Raw genomic sequence first — 16912 nt, forward strand, 5'->3', positions numbered from 1 at the left:
TCTAAGGATGCACGAGAATCCCCTTAGGTGTGTTCCTTTTCCAGGCTCATTCTTCTATCTGCATTGTTAGTTAAATCCTTGGAACAATGTACTGTCACTTAGCAAGCTCTTTAGGGACAGACATTTGGCCTAGTGATGGGCATTCTGGGCATTCTGCCTAGTTTGAGACCCCTGTGTCCTTTGTCAGAGTACCTGGGTTCAATGCCTGGCTCCGGCTACTGACTCAGCTTCCTGCCAATGCACACTGAGGTAACTGGGTTCCTGCTATACATGTGGAGGATTGGGATTGGGCTCCTGGCTCCTGGCTTCAGTCTTGACCTAGTGCCGGCTGTTGCAGGCATTTGAGGAGTAAACCAGTGGACTGCAATTCTCTGACTCACCATCGCTCTCAGATAAATAAATTCAATCTCTCTATTTTTTTTTTTTTTTTTTGACAGGCAGAGTGGATAGTGAGACAGAGAGAAAGGTCTTCCTTTAGCCGTTGGTTCACCCTCCAATGGCTGCTGCGGCCGGTGCATCTCACTGATCCGAAGCCAGGAGCCAGTGCTTCTCCTGGTCTCCCATGCGGGTGCAGGGCCCAAGCACTTGGGCCATCCTCCACTGCCTCCTGGCCCATAGCAGAGAGCTGGCCTGGAAGAGGGGCAACTGGGATAGAATCTGGCGCCCCAACCGGGACTAGAACCTGGTGTGCCGGCGCCACAAGGCAGAGGATTAGCCTGTTAAGCCAATCTCTCTCTCTCTCTCTCTATCTCTCTCTCTCTCTCCCTCCCTCCCTCTCTCTCCTCTGTTCTCTCTCTCTCTCTCTCTCTCTCTCACTTTAGCAAGCTTAAATTGCCTTCACTGAGTGATAAGTTTTCTCAAAAATCATGATTTAAAAAACGTAGACAGGGACCAGCGCTGCAGCACAGCGGGTAAAGCCGCCGCCTGCAGTGCCGGCATCCCATATGGGCTGTGGTTCGAGTCTCGGCTGCTCCACTTCTCATCCAGCTCTCAGCTACAGCCTGGGAAAGCAGTAGAAGATGGCCCAAATCCTTGGGCCCCTGCACCCGTGTGGGCGACCCGGAGGAAGCTCCTGGCTTCAGATCGGCACAGCTCCAGCCGTTGTGGCCAACTGGGGAGTGAACCATTGGATGGAAAACTCTCTCTCTCTCTGCCTCTCCTCTCTGTGTAACTCTGACTTTCAAGTAAATAAATAAATCTTTTTAAAAAAGTGCAGACAGTAGAGGTTAATTATCCCTGTCTACCCTTTACCTAGCTCAGGACCGGGCATCAGACAGTGTCACTTTTTGTCCTTGCCTGTCCTGCCTTCATTCACCCGTTCTTCCATTCAAACAGTTGCATGCACTCTGCACACAGCCCGGCCGATGCTGACTTTGCTGGAGAATGTGTAAGTGAAAGACAGCCCACCTCCTGGGGGACACACATCTCCCACCGCGCACACACCCCACGGCTCCCAGTCTCCCGGGAGCACGGAGGAGCGACTTCACCCCTGCCCTGGGGGCCTGGGAGGGCGGTGGAGGGAGGCAAGGGGCTAGGCCGCAGGCGGCCCATCCCCAGGGGCGGGCAGGCTCGGTGAAGGCAGCCACGTGGACGGCCTCGGAGAAGGTGGTTTCCGTAGCTGGCGAAAGTCCCCACTGTGGGGCGCGAGGGCGGGCGAGGGCCGTCAGGTTGGGGGCCCGGAACACATCAGTGTACAACTAGCCCACCCCGGGGAAGCCACGTCAAAAGGCAAAGCTCGGAGTTCCCGGCGCGGGGCCCCGGGCGCCCCCGCCCCGGCCGCGCACCTCTCGCACGTGACCCGGATGCGCTCGTCGCTGGACGACTGCTGCTCGTCCTCCTTCTCCCGGAAGTGCTCCTGCACGCACTGCTCCTCGAACTCGTGCAGCCGCTTCAGCTCGTCGTCGCTGAGGAACAGCTCTGCGGGGGAGCGGGGCGGCCGCCTGAGCCCCGCGCCGGCCCCGATGATCCCCTGCCGCCTCCCCGCCCGCGCCGAGCCGAGGCGCCCAGAGCCGTCGTCCCAGGCCCACGTCCCGGCAATGCTCACCACAGATCTGCCCGAGTTTCATTCATGGGGCCACGTGAACAGCGTTATTTGCTCATCCTCCTTGGATGCAGCAAGCCCACGCCTAGCCCCGGGCTAGCGCATAGATAGAAATGTGCAGGCCCGGCGTCTGGGCCTGCGAGCGGGCCCGCAGTGGCGCCCATCACTGAGGAGCGCGAGCCGGCAGTAAAACCGGACGGGGCCTGCCGGGAAAACGCTTTTCAAACAGACCGGAGCAGCCGCGCACGTACTCAAGCCTCGGTCGCGCTCCTCCTGGTCCCCCTCTCGCTTCTTCCGGCAGCGGCCGCTGAGCCGCACGACGATGATGTACAGGTGGCTCAGGACGATCATGGGCGGGGGCAGGACCGGCCTGTCGTGGAACGTCATGATCAGCTGGTAGCGCTGGAACTTCCACACCTGGTTGGATATGGACTTGACTTCGAAGAAGGTGTTGCTTCGGAAACAAGACGTGGCCACAGTTAATCGTTCCCCCAGCAGCCAGGGGACGCACGCGGCAATGAAACCTGCCGGTGAGGTGGGCTCTCGGCGCCACCTGGTCCCGAGCCCGCCCTCCTCCGTCTGTGGACTGCCCACACTCCAGGACAGTTCCCTCATGGAAGAAAGAACGGAGTCTCATGCCGCTACAGGCTACTCTCCTGAAGCACCGTGCCACAGCCTGCTGACTCACGTTTATGCAAACTCCATATTTTAAAATGATGGGCCGTTCAGGTAAGCACTTCAAAGTGTGTAAAGTTTCAATTCAAACACATACATACCTACTGTTTTGGTACTGAGTTTATTACTGAACGTATCTCATGGAAGGTGCTGTTACTTTGGACGTGGGGTGGGTACAGTCTTTGTCTTAGCTTCCAGGAAGCACACAGTTTCATGGTCTTTCAACACGGGGGCCTTGGGAACGGGAGTCACCCTCCCAAGAGAAGTCAGATTCTCTCCAATGCCCTGTTCACTTCCAAGATTTTAAATTTCTTTGAAGGGTTTTCTTGCCTCATAGTTTTTCTTAGAAGCTAAAGTTATTTTCAAAATTGAATACGTGTAGTTGATATATTGAGTACATCAAGGTAAACAGCGAAGTTTTGGGAGGAACTTGATTTGAAAGTTTAAACCCTCCTCCCACCCCAGGCCATTCTATCTTCTGCCTTGGAAAGAAGAAAATGTAGTTCATATAACATTACATACGGGGTAACTCTTCTCTACCTCAGGAGACCTTCATCAAGAAAATAGTGTCATGGTGCCAGCATTGTGGCATAGCAAGTAAAGCTGCCACCTGCATCCCATATGGGTGCCAGTTAGCCCCCGTCTAATCCAGCTCCCTGCTAATGCGCTTGGGAAAAGCAGTGGAAGATGGCCTAAGTGTTTGGGCCCCTGCCATCCACATGGGTGACCCGGATGAAGCTCCTCGCTTTGGGCTGGCCCAACGATTGCACTGTGGCCATCTGGGAAGTGAACCAGAGGATAGAAGGTCGCTCGCTCTGGGTCTCCCTTTCTCTGTGACTCTTTCAAAGTAAGTAAATAAAGCTTTTTTTATAGAAAGAAAAAATATTAGATAAAATACATGCTACAGTGTTAAATTACTAACCAGGATTACATTTAAATGTGTTTAAGTACTACCTTTTTTTTTTTTTTTTTTTTTTTTTTTAGATTTCTTTTTAATTGAGAGGCATAGTTCCAGACAGAGAGACAGAGAGAGAGAGAGGTCTTCCCTCTGTTGGTTCACTCCCCAAATGGCTGCAACAGCCAGAGCTGGGCCAGGCCAAAGCCAGGAGCCAGGAGCTTCTTGTGGGTCTCCCAAGTGGGCAGGGGCCCAAGCACTTAGACCATCTTCTACTGCTTTCCCAGGCCATTTGCAGGGAGCAGGATCAGAAGACGAGCCTCCAGGACTCAAACGGGCGCTGCAGGCAAAGGCTTAACCTACTACACTACAGCAGTGGCCCCTAAGTGTCAACTCTTGATTTATGATTAAAGTTGAGCAGCTGGCACCGCGGCTCATTAGGCTAATCCTCCGCCTGCGGCGCTCGCATTCCAGATTGTAGTCCTGGTTGGTTCTGTCCCAGTTGCTCCTCTTGCAGTCCAGCTCTCTGCTGTGGCTTGGGGAAGGCAGTGGAGGATGGCCCAAGTGCTTGGGCCCTGCACCCGCATGAGAGACCAGGAGGAAGCACCTGGCTTCTGGCTTTGGATCTGCGCAGCGCGCCGGCTGTAGCAGCCATTTGGGGGGTGAACCAACGGAAGGAAGACCTTTCTCTCTGTCTCTCTCTCTCACTGTCTAACTCTGCCTGTCAAAAATAAATAAATAAAAAATATTAAAGCTTAGCAAAAAAAAAAAAAAAAACCTTCAAAAATTCTATACACTTAAGCCTTGTGAAGTTCTCTGCATTTTAAAAGGTTCATGTGGAAATGGAAACAAAAAATATTTGAAACCGTTCATATGGGAGATCTTCAAAAAGTTCATGGAAATAAGTATTCTGAAAAAAGCACGCATGCATTTCAAAAAATTTTCGCCAAAATAAAGGCTCACTGAATTTCATTTTTTACATGAACTTTCTGAAGTCTTTGGTCACATGGGAGATTTGGGGGATTAAACTGAAAATCTATAAAACAAGAAAGAACAAGCACACAGACGTCAGTCATGACACATACTTGAAAACAGCAATCAGCAAGTTGACCAGCAGGATGTTGGCTACCAGGAGGTAGCAGGCCATGAGGGCTGGCGTGAGCCAGGCGCCCGGGATGCAGGGAGGGAGCCTCTTGCCGTCCTCGTCATAGAGGTTTTCACCACAAGGAGCTGAAAGGGAAGGTGGTCTCTTTATGTTTGCACTTATGGGCAATGGAAAGAGCAAATATCGGCTACTTGTGTCTTTAAATGACTGACTTCTTCTCCAAAAACTTTCCAGGTGAAAAATAGCTCATACAAAGAAGGCAAGAAACTCACATCCGCACTCAGAGATAGTCACTCTGTCATATTTGTAACCATTTTCCCATTTATTGTGTTCTTCATATATAGCAGTCTTTAGTATTTAAGCTGACAAATCTTTTTTTATTTCTCCCCATATTGTTTTCTATTAGAAAATTATCATGTTTTCTAATTATTTAACATGAGTTTGTTCTGTGTTTGGCTCGTTTTCTTTCATTTGTACATTAAATTTGAAAATAATTGTATTGTGAGCTGTGGGGTCAGGATCCCCGATACTCTCACTAATCGGTAACTATTCTGAGTTCCTGTCTGAAAACTAATTTTTCCTCCTTCTGTTCATTTGAAATGCCACCTTCATCCCAGGGAGTCTATTTCCCAAAGGGAAAAAAAATAGGATGATACCAACATCACATTTATAATATTCTTACTTTTAACTTACACTTTAAAAAAGGCATTAACACCAGAAATTGAGGAATACTTGAAAATGATGTAGGACTATCTGCAGTCCAAAAGGAAAAGGCAAATTAATAAACACATTTCATGAACTAAAAGAATCAAGTCCATATAAACTTACGATTAATTTCCATGGCGTAGACTTTATAGTGATTGGAGATCCGGATTTTATTTAATTATTTTTTGAGTTGTGACAAAAGAGGGGGAAGAAAAGATGACAATTGAGAGAAAAGTGAAACAATGATTTAACAACACAAGAACATTTGTTGTCAAGGGATGAAAATATTTCAAGCTTGAGAATTCCAGGTTCATTTATGGAAACAGTGATCTCTTTAAAGAATTGTACATATTAATTTTAGGAAATATATTTCACATTTATTTTGCCATATGTCATGAATAACAGCAAAAGTTCACTAGTTGAAAATACTATGAGAAACTGTTGCTGTTACTGGTAGATGATCATTTAAATTTACAGGTTAACCAGTCAGAAATTCTCTGTATTCTAACACAAACACCACATAAGCACAATGAGATATAAAATTGTTAGGTAACCAATCAAGAATTGAAAACCTGCATTTCTTTTTTTTTTTTTTTTTTTGACAGAGTGGATAGTGAGAGAGAGAGACAGAGAGAAAGGTCTTCCAATGGCCGCTGCGGCCGGCGCACCACGCTGATCCAAAGCCAGGAGCCAGGTGCTTCTCCTGGTCTCCCATGCGGGTGCAGGGCCCAAGGACTTGGGCCATCCTCCACTGCCTTCCCAGGCCATAGCAGAGAGCTGACCTGGAAGAGGGGCAACCGGGATAGAATCCGGCGCCCCAACCGGGACTAGAACCTGGGGTGCTGACACCGCAAGGCGGAGGATTAGCCTGTTAAGCCACGGCGCCGGCCGATGTTATTGAAAATAGTATAACCTCGTGGTGTAGTGGGTTAAGCCATCTCAAACACTGACATCCCATATGGGCACCAGTTCGAGTCCTGGCTGGCTGCTCCACTTCTCTGATCCAGCTCCCTGCTAATAGCCTGGGAAAGCAGTGGAAGATTGGCCCAAGTGCTTGGTCCCCTGCACCCACATGGGAGACCCAGAAGAAGCTCCTGGCTCCTGGCTTCAGCCTGGCCCAGCCCTAGTGTTGCAGCCATTTGGGGAGTGAACAAGAGGATGAAAGATCTCTCTGTATTTCCCTGTCTCTGTCATTCTGCCTTTTAAATAAATAAAATAAATCTTAGGAAAAAAAAGAAAATAGTATAACCTCAACTTTACCTACTTTTTCTCTCATCCACGTTAATGATAATTTAAAAAAACACCATGAAAATATTACAACTTATACTTGGAGTCTAGGGACTTTTAAAATATATGACACCAGGTTGGATTTCAAAACTATAAAAACATTTAATGGTTGACTTTATGATACTTGTAATAAAGATGTGTTCAGAATCGTGTTGTAGAAGTGAGAAAGAAGGCACCGTGTGAACTTGTTGTCAGTCTAACTTAGTTGTGGCTGATAAACTAACAACTGCATTTCCTATGTCGGGAGGAAGACAGCAGACACACTCTCATCCTTGATGCTTTATCACACGGTACAATATGCAAAATGTTGGGACCTACGTGAAAACAGGACTGAAGGATTTCTTTTTTGGTGAATTAGAGACAAGAACAGTTGGGCTCCATGTCCCCACCACGCAGCATCACCCTGACCTGCCAGCTCAGCCTGCAGCGGAGCTGGGGCCTACATTCCCTAGAAGCCCATGCAGGATTGTGGCTCATTTCCTCTGCCAATAGCCAGACCATTGTTGATTTTTTTTTTAAAGCACTCCAGTAGTGAAGAGGAAATGGATAGCTGTTGGAAAATTGGCTTTGATGGCTTGAAGAAAAAGAAGATATGAGGGGTCAGTTGCATTGCTGTGCTATTTTGTTCTACTGGAAGTACACTATCAGCTTTATCCTGAGGTGGAAAATTACTGGAGTTGAAGGAACACTAAGATATTGGCCCTGGGACTACATTCACGCAATAGGACGTCAACAAGATCCAATGGAAGGGAAGTGAGTCTTTCAGAACTCTACTGAATGACTTTTTAGAGCAAAATAAATGACTGGTGCTTCCAAATCTACATTCCATAGTCTTTACTTTTTTCCTTCATAAAATAATTTGATGCCTAAAATAATCTAATGCAGGAAGAGTGTTTGACACAAAGGCTTAAATTGCCACTTGGGACACCTGCATCCCATATCGGATTGCAGGGTTCAAGTCCTGGTTCTGCATCTGATTCAGGTTCCTACTGATGAAAATCCTGGGAGGGAGCAGATGATGGCTCAAGTACTCAGGTCCCTGCCACCCACATGGGAGACCCAGGTGGAGTTCTGGGCTCTTGTCTCTGGCCTGGTCCAGCCCTGGCTGTTGGGGGCATTTGGAGAGTGAACAGCAGATGGAAAGAAAGATCTCTCTCTGTCTCTCTGCCTTTCAACTAAAAAATGAGAATAGATAAATGTAAAAAAAAAAGTTAAAAAATAAAATAATCTGATGCAGAATACAAGTTAACTTTGTTTCCAAATTAATGTGTGTGCTCTTCCATTAATTTGGAACTGATCATCTTCCTTGGAAGCAGGGAAGAGAATCTTACTATGAATTCTATTCTTACGGTCTATCTGGTCTGCAAACACCTCTCCATAGATCATCCAGTAGGGCATGTAGAAGATATTTCGGGCCAGCTTCCAAGAAGGCTTCTCCTCTGGGTGCAAAATGGCTTGACGGGCCACTCCGAAACTCATCAGCACCACCAGCATGATGACCACAAAATATAGCATGTCGATCATCTGAGTATGGAGAACACAGGTCTCTTATTTGTCTTGACTCATGGGCCAAGTTCACCTCAGTTTTTTATGCTCATATGCTCATACTGCTCTCTCCAAAATGCTTTATTTGTCTGAAGGAAGCCTCCTCTCCCTTCTTCCCACCCATCCATGGGCTACTAGTTTTTCCTACTCTGTGCATTGCATTTGTCTTATTCTAGAGCGTTTCTAACCTCATCCACTCTTCAACCTCATTGCATCTCCCCTTTTGTGGCCCATAAGTAGGTGTTCCTTTACTAACTACAACTGCCAGTCGACAAAGGGGAAAATCATAAAAAAAAAAAAATGAGTGTGTGTAAGGAAAGCTAAGGAATCAGAGGAGATACTTATGGAGGTAAAAAGATAATGAATGAGGCCGGCGCTGCAGCTCACTAGGCTAATCCTCCGTCTTGCAGCGCCGGCACACCGGGTTCTAGTCCCGGTCGGGGCACCGATCCTGTCCCGGTTGCCCCTCTTCCAGGCCAGCTTCTGCTGTGGCCAGGGAGTGCAGTGGAGGATGGCCCTGCACCCCATGGGAGACCAGGAGAAGTACCTGGCTCCTGCTATCGGATCAGCGCGGTGTGCTGGCCGCAGCGCGCTACCGCGGCGGCCATTGGAGGGTGAACCAACGGCAAAAAGGAAGACCTTTCTCTCTGTCTCTCTCTCTCACTGTCCACTCTGCCTGTCAAAAAAAAAAAAAAAAAAGAATTATGCCAAAACCTAGGAGTCTTTCTTTTTTCTGGGACCAGTGCTAACACTGAAGCTATTTTGGGTAATGTGAGGCTGACCTGCTGGCTCATTTTCAGTCTCATATTCTGTGACCTGTTCTGGAATAAACGCAGTGTGGATTTGTCTTGGCCCAATCACCTTTATTACTACTCCTTTATTTTCTATTCCACAGGAGCCAAAAATTTTCTGGAGTGAGGGTGACGGAAGAGCTCTGGATTCCTTTATCTCCAGCTTCTACTACAGGTTAGAAGGTTGTTGATCATGTTTATGCCAAATAAACATTGTGGATGTAACCTTGCAAAACATCAAATCCAGGTCCCTGTGCATAAAGAATGCTGAAAATACATTTGTAGCCATCAAGATGTAGAGTAAATACTTTGAGATCTTTTACTACTGAATTTCTATTTCATCAACACTTAAATGTTTTCTTTTGCCCTGGGAAGATAGTTTGAAGCAGTCTTATAAAAGAAGAGGATATTTTATCTTACTGTCAAAATATACTTATTAATAATAAATTAGAAGGAATAAAAATAAAAATACTTGGTCATTATGCAGTTTAAATATGATATGGAAAAAGGAAGTTGGTATGTATCGAGTGCCTGATACATACTGAGATGTGTGTGTGTATGTGTGTGTGTGTACACACATGTATATACACAATAAACCCTCAACTCTGGTTTTTCTATTGCATTGTCAAGTAATGAACTGTGGAGGAGAACTGTGTATCTCAAAGCAAAGAATTCCCAGTAAGAAAGCAGCTGCCGAGGTGAGTAGCTGGCAGTCAAGATGCCCATATCCCATACAGGTTACCTGGGTTCTAGCCCCAGTTCTGCCCCCAGAGCCAGCTTCCTGCTACTGCAGACCCAGGACAGTAGCAGGTGATGGCTCAAGTAACTGGATTTCTGCCAACCATATGTGGGAGACCTGGATTGATTTTCTGGCTCCTGGCTTCAACCTGGCCCAGCCCAGTGGTTGTAGACATTTGGGGAGTGAACCAGCAGATGGAAGCTCGCTCGCTCTCTCTCCCTGCCTCCCAAATACAAAGAAAGAGAGAGGGAGGGAGGAACCACAAAGACCAAATGACATCTGAGGAAGCCACGCCAAGGCCTGGTCTCAAGTTCTACCATAGCTAAAGTGTTTTTGGTGACTGACAAGCTATCATTACTCACCATCTTTCCAATCATCATCACGTAGGGCCCCAGGTACTTGTTGACTCCAAAAATGTCCAGGACCCGGATGTACCAGAGGATGATATCCACACAGTAGATCACCCGGCCGTAGCCCATGTACGGCTGGTTCTGTAGGCGAAGGATTGCTCCAATCATGAACATGGAAATGGCCACAAGATCGGTGATGTTCCAATACTCCTGAAGCCAAACTTTTATTTTTTGGCTGAGTTTGCCTGGTTCTGACATGAGAATCTGAAAACAAGCCCAAAGAAGAATAAACAGAGAGCGCGGTATTGGAAGCCTTGTCTTCTTAGAATCTTGGGAAGATAAGCCTGGTGGAACATTCTGGGGCATCTGGTCTCTTGGCTCCTCAAGACCTTTAAATGCTAATCTCGGGCAGAGAGAACTCTCTAGAAAGGGAAATTCCACAGAATCCTCTGTATTCTTCGATTGAGGGTTCCAGAGACTCTCAGGAAATGCCTTCCAAATTATCTCCTTCTGGCTGTAATTAAAGCAGCTGCCTTTGGACTTCTTTTCTAATGATCTGGCCATGTGCCTGCCAGGCCACGTTCTGGGCTGCCGTAGGAGGAAAGCTCCAGGGCGGGGGTCATCCTTGCGCGGTCCCACGGAGCTGCGTCCATCCAAGGGAGACGACAGAACGGAGTGGGAAATGCTGAGTTGCTGAGACCCCTCTGCCACTTAGACATGAGAAGTCAGGGGAAAATGGGACCAGATGTTCCCCGCTTGAGAAATCACCCTTTCAAAATCACCACTGATTAAAATGAGACTTCCATGGGGTAAAATGGAAAATATTTAGCAAGCAGCATGCATGGGCGTGCAGAGAGCAGGCCTGACGGGCACAGCTGTGGCACTACAGCAGGGTGGGGGCTACACCGCTAGATGGGGAGATCCTGGGGAGGTTCCAGGATCGCAGGGGAGGCATGAGGGGGGCAGTTGTGTTGCACCCAACTCCGAAGGGATTCACTGGTTTTAGAAGCTGTGCATGCCAGCCACCGGCTGCCCTGTCCTTCCTGTAACTGGAGGGCAGGCTCCTGTCTCCATGGATGGCTGGGGCTCAGCAGGGTCTCAAGGGCACTAGAGGTGGGAGCCTCGGCCACTTGGGAAAGCCCAGTTGTAGCCTCTGCAGAATTCGGATGGCACTCGGCTAGAAAACAGAGCCGGTATCCAGGACGGGGCTGTACAACCTGGGACTCGGAGCTCTCTTGGTTTCTGGGGCTCTCATTAGATCGGCAGCTTTGATGCTGCCTCTCCCTGGATTACGAGTCTTGCTTTTCAGGTCAGCAAAAGGGTCAGCAGTAATTCTAAATGAATAGTATTGGTTCTGTATCAGTTGGAGAAAGGATAGGAAATTGTGCCGCGTGCTTTTTCAGTTCAAGTTTGTGTTTTTGCTTGCATACAAGCTTGCTTTCTCTATAAGCAGGTGCAGGGTATTAAAACTGTGGATGATGCTAGAAAGAGAAGGATTTGGTCCATCTTTCCTCTGTGACCCGCAGAGCTTGCCTTCCTGGAGGTTCGTATTAATTTTAAGGCCCCTGTGATGTAAGTCATGTGTGAGCGGTGTCCTCCTTTTCAGCAGGTGGTTGAAAATCGTGTTCCCTCCCTTGGCAGCAGATGTTCTGGGCCCCACCCAAATCCCCAGGGGCCTTCCACCAAGGGGCTGTGCCCGCCCCATCTGGTGCAGGTGCTGCTGTGAGGCCCACACCTGTCCCCTCCTGGGCGGCCTGCCCTTGGGCAATTGGAGCCACCCCTCTCCTGGGTACCGATGTGGATACAAAACTGCTCCCTTCACTCAAGGTGGGGTAGACTCTGTGACATTCAATCCACTGAGAGCCCCCTGCAGGATTAGGCCAGGGCTAGAAAGCACACCCCACTTACCCCTTCCCCTCTCCCCTTGCCTGCCTCCAGCCCCCACCTCTCTCCCCCCAATTGAGAGCCCTTGTTTCATGAGTCCATTGCACAAGGGTCCAAGTGTGCACTGTACAAGTCTTAAGTTACAAGAATCTCCATTTTTAGTTTCAGGACTCAGAAAACAGAGCCAAAATGTGTGCCCAGTATGCACTCAGACCTGCTTTTATTGCTAGGTATCATTTATTTTGTCCTCTATTTTGATTTGCAAGTGCAAGTTGAATTGGAAGGAGAAGGCATATGCATCGGAGACAGATTAATGAAATACACTTGGGAGTGTGACACCCCCAAAGGACAGACCCACATACTGGTGTGAACTCTGGGCGCTAAGGAGCCCTGTCTGAAATTGAAGCCAGTGGTTAGCGGGGCTGGGACGAGACTCTGCAATCACCTCTCGGATTTTCTCTAACGCCAGGCTCACGATGTAGGAGATGACGATCCACTCCTGGAGGGAGGGCCAGCCATCCATGCGCACCAGGATGACATAGTTAAACAGCAGGAGGTAGCCCAGGTACGAAATCTGAAAGGAAGGAAAGCTGTCAGCATGTCTGGAGGGGATCGTGTCCGAGTCCTGTTTGGAAGCTGTTTTCAGGCTGACACATCTCCTACAGCGGATTTTCTCATCCAGCTGGGCTGACTCATCGGAGCCGGCCCTCCCTGAGCGCCGTCACTGCAGACACAGCAGTTGGGGGTGGTGGCGAGGCATTTTATACAGCAGCAGGACAGAGGCATGGAATTTTGTTCTCTACAGGCAGGCATATTTATTGGTGCCGTCATCCTCTACGAGGAAATTATGAAGTTGCAAAAACTATGACACAGAGGGAGCTCGTCAGAGTCTTCTGCATTCCTGGAAGCTGGAACTGTCGCTTCCTCCTCGCAGCCCCTCTGCTTTCCCTCCGGGTTCTTTCCCTACTGACAGGTGACATGTGTGCCCAGGCCCGTGGAGCTGTCCCAGGAGATCCCTGCGGTGGCTGCAAGAGGGTCCCTATCTCTGTGGTGTGGAAAGAGGGGGAGCTGAGGTGGGGCGCACTTTTGAAGTCTGGAGGGAGGGGCCCTGCACCTGTGCATTTGTGATTTGGCAGGTCTTTTATTTATTTTTATTATTATTTTTTTAAGATTCCCCTCTCTCTGTGGCATCAGCTTTATCAGGACACAGATGAAGCTTCCTGTATTCACTGTTGCCATGGTTTGTCCCTGCCCAAACTCATGCCGAAGCCTGCTTGCTAATGGGATGGTGTTGAGGCATTGCAGGGGCCCAGTGGGCGGTGTTTAATCATGGTGGAAGAGCTCTCTTGAATAGAGTAATACTGTCTCTGGGGAGTGAGTGAGTTTGGATTAGTTCTCTCAGGAATGGACTAGTTAGTTCTGGTGGGTGTGGGTTGTCCCTTCTCTCTCTTCCACACATCCAGCTCTTGGATCTCTCAAAACCATGAACCAAAATCAACATCTTTGCTATAAGCAATCCAGTCTCAGGTGTTCTGTTACAGCATTGGAAAACAGACTGAGACAACTGCCTACTGCTTACTAGAGGGTGAGACAGGGTTCTCTAAACACTGGCCTGTGTCCGAATCCCTGGGAAACTGACACCTGCGTGACATCCTCCCTCACATCTGGGCGGTCTGGGGTGAGGCCCAAGGTTGGAAGCCTGGGCTGGGGCTGTGGACTCCTGGCCTGCCCTCTTCTGCACCGTCTGGGGCTGAGGGCTCCCTCAGGCTGCCGCATCCCAGGCCTCCACCAGTTCTGACTTGGATAGGCGGACGTCATCATCAGTGTGGCTGCCAAGGGGTTGGGTGCCCAGGCCTGTGGCTCACCCCAAGGCTGTCCACTTCCATTCAGAGCTCTTCCTTGACCCCTGCCCACCAGCATTCATTGCCTGCTTGGTATCCCTGGACTTGGCCCCATGTCCCATCTCCTGTCCCTGCTTGGTCAACAGTGGAACTGCAGCACCGGGATCTGCCCGATGTGGACTGTGGCTTGGTGTCTGGGATTTCATGAGCGGTGTTGTCTGCACTTCAGACTGACATGGCTGCCTGAGCCACGCTGCCTGGCCATCCCTGCTGGGACAGTTTCTCCCAGAGGCATTCCAGTCTACTTTTCTTCTCCTATCCTTGTTGCCAGTGAGCCACACCCTTGGAGCTGCTGAGACCTGGGCACTAGGGAGGCCAGAGGGTGGTATGCTGGCCCAGTGGGTCAGTTTGATGGACACTTAGGGGAGAAAGGCCTTGATTTGCCTCTTTATTTTAGGAGTTTACGATCTGGGTTCAGCCATGTCCTTTTAGTAACCCCATCAGTTTAATGGAAAATGGGATCTGTGAGCTTGCTGTCTATACACTAGTCGTCTTTGTTCATTTAAAAATAAGTCTGTATTCCCTTAAGGTTGCGTTGCTAAAGGCATGTATACAATTCTTCATCTTAAGCAAAAAGAATTCAACCACTTTGTTTCAAGAAATTATGTATTTGGGGCTAGGATGGCCATATTTGTGCACATTGGACAAGATACCTAGATCTAGTTTTAAAGTTTTCAGATCCATAATTCAATTGCTTTCATAATTCAGTTTAATTCAGTGAATTTTCAGACACTTTCTTTGCCCTTGAAATCTTTCTTGATTTCAACATATCTAAGTATTCAAAACATGCTAACTGGCACATGCTAAGGAGGAGGCTTACTGTGTAGAACCAGAACTTGACGATGGGAGCGTTGTAGAATTCACAGATCTTGGTTCCAATGGGAATGCTTTTTTGCTTTTTGTGCTCATTCTCCTCATCCCCCTTTCTGGAGCCAGCGTCTGCATTTGCATCCTGGAAAACAGCACAGCACATGGCAAGCAGGTTGTTAAATGGAAAATGCAGTGTACCCCAGCCCACAGGCACCTTTATAAAGAAAGAATTATGAAAAAATACAGCTGGCTCTTGGTAGCCTCAGGTTACACACTGAACCAACCAGGGACTGAAAATATTTGCAAAAAAAAAAAAAATCACATCTGTACTGTACATGGACAGTTCTCTTCCTGTCATTATTTCCCAGTAACCACTGTGGCGTGTATCTTGTGTAGGTATTAAAGTCATCTAGGTTCGATTTCAGGTAAACAGAAGGATGTGTGTAGGTCATATGCGAACGCTGTGGTGGCATTTTATATGTAAGGACCTGAGCATCTGTGGAGTTGGGTATGCACTGAGGCTCCTGGAGCCAGTCTTCTGTAGATGCCAGGGATGACTGCATTTGCAATTAAAGAGGTTTCTAAATCCACGTCAGAAAACCCTCAACAGGTCTGTAAATGAGAGCAATTTGATGCTTCCAGGGTCAAAGGTGCCACTGACCATATTCTCCTCCTCTTTCTCTTTGCCATCTTCATTTTCCTTGGATGTTTGATAGGAGAAATCATCATACGTGCGGAATTCCAAAAACAGGATGGTGGGGGGGAGAAGAATTCCCATGATAACCTAGGAGTGGTGAGAAATAAATCCATGTGTAAGCCATGGCATTGCTGGCATTTAAAAGCCATAACCGCTAACGTCCGTCAGTAACCTGAGAGCCCCGTGCAGACCCCTGCTCTGGTGCTCAGTGGCTTTGTGGTTGCTCCATGGCCAGAGTGGCAGACAGTGACAAATTCAGGGATATGCACTGAACTTCTCAGAGGCACGGCAAGCAGCACTGTGGCTAATCAGGCCAAGTTCTCATGTGAGATTTCAGAGCAAGGGAATCTTTCACTTATAATAATATAAATAAGGAAATCAAATATTATGGTGAAGTTCAGAGCAGGAGACCAGAACTGTGCTATGGACAGGCAGTTATGTGGCTGTAAATATGAGGGGACTCCAACGTTGAAGTCTGAGGAAAGATGGAATGAAAAGATACGTTCATTTTTGGTGCAGAAAATTTGGAAATCCGTGCATAATTTTTTTCATGATACACATTTTCTGGAAACTTTCTGAAAACCCCTCATATGTGAACTTAAGAGTCGGAAGGCTAATGAGACTCACAGAAACACACTCAACTGGGCTCCGTCCAGACAACTAAAGGGTGCCCTGGGCCACAGATGGAAAACCTGTTGTCACTGTCAACAGTGCGTTTCTACACTCTATGATTCAGGGTTTAGCTTGAATCCTGCGTGAACTTGGCTTTGGCGTGCACTTTGTTTTTTCCTGAGATTGTGGTTCCCTTTCCATTTCTTGTTAGGAACTATAAACTGGTTTTGCTTCCCTAACCCATATCCATGATGCTTTGTGGCTTCCTGGTCCCTGTCTATTTATGGGAGACACTTCTGTTCTTCCCCAGCAATTTTTTTTTAACGCCACACCCACCTCTCTGCACTCACCAAACCCGGCTGCCTGTCACTCTGCTGCACAGTGCTTCTATGGGGGTTTGAAAAAAACATGGCGCTTGTTTCCTGCATCCCACATCCCCTCTGCTCTTGTAATTTTTACCCCTCCCCACACACACCTGCTTTTTTGCTGGGATACCTGCTGAAGTCATTTTTCTGAATGGTCATGAGACTGTCTTAAATAGATATTCTTTCCTCATAATTTTTTTAAAAGATTTATTTGTTTATTTGAAAGTCAGAGTTACACAGAGAGAGAAGGAGAGGCAGAGAGAGAGAGAGAGAGAGGTCGGTCTTCCATCCGCTGGTTCACTCCCCAACTGGCCGCAATGGCCGGAACTGCACTGATCTGAAGGAGTTTCTTCCAGGTCTCCCATGTGGGTGCAGGGGCTCAAGGACTTGGGCCATCCTCTACTGCTTCCCAGGCCATACAGAGAGCTGGATCAGAATGGAACAGCTGGGACTCGAACGGGTGCCCATTTGGGATGCTGGCACTGCAGGTGGTGACTTTACCCACTATAC

General features: G+C 48.1%; 1 protein-coding gene across 1 annotated transcript in view; it reads right to left on the reverse strand.

Annotated features, from left to right (window-relative positions):
- The window catches only part of TRPM1 (transient receptor potential cation channel subfamily M member 1), a 70187-nt gene that overhangs the window by 12168 nt on the left and 41107 nt on the right, over window positions 1-16912 (reverse strand). The window contains exons 17-25 of the mRNA XM_062205001.1: window positions 15390-15512; window positions 14739-14870; window positions 12463-12591; window positions 10146-10397; window positions 8058-8232; window positions 5545-5565; window positions 4697-4841; window positions 2293-2495; window positions 1785-1917 (exon numbers count right to left, since the gene is read on the reverse strand). Of these exons, the coding sequence (XP_062060985.1) occupies window positions 1785-1917; window positions 2293-2495; window positions 4697-4841; window positions 5545-5565; window positions 8058-8232; window positions 10146-10397; window positions 12463-12591; window positions 14739-14870; window positions 15390-15512 (1313 nt within the window). The remainder of the gene's footprint in view (window positions 1-1784; window positions 1918-2292; window positions 2496-4696; window positions 4842-5544; window positions 5566-8057; window positions 8233-10145; window positions 10398-12462; window positions 12592-14738; window positions 14871-15389; window positions 15513-16912) is intronic.

Source organism: Lepus europaeus, chromosome 11, assembly GCF_033115175.1.
Source record: "Lepus europaeus isolate LE1 chromosome 11, mLepTim1.pri, whole genome shotgun sequence".
In the NCBI taxonomy this organism is placed as follows: Eukaryota; Metazoa; Chordata; class Mammalia; order Lagomorpha; family Leporidae; genus Lepus; species Lepus europaeus.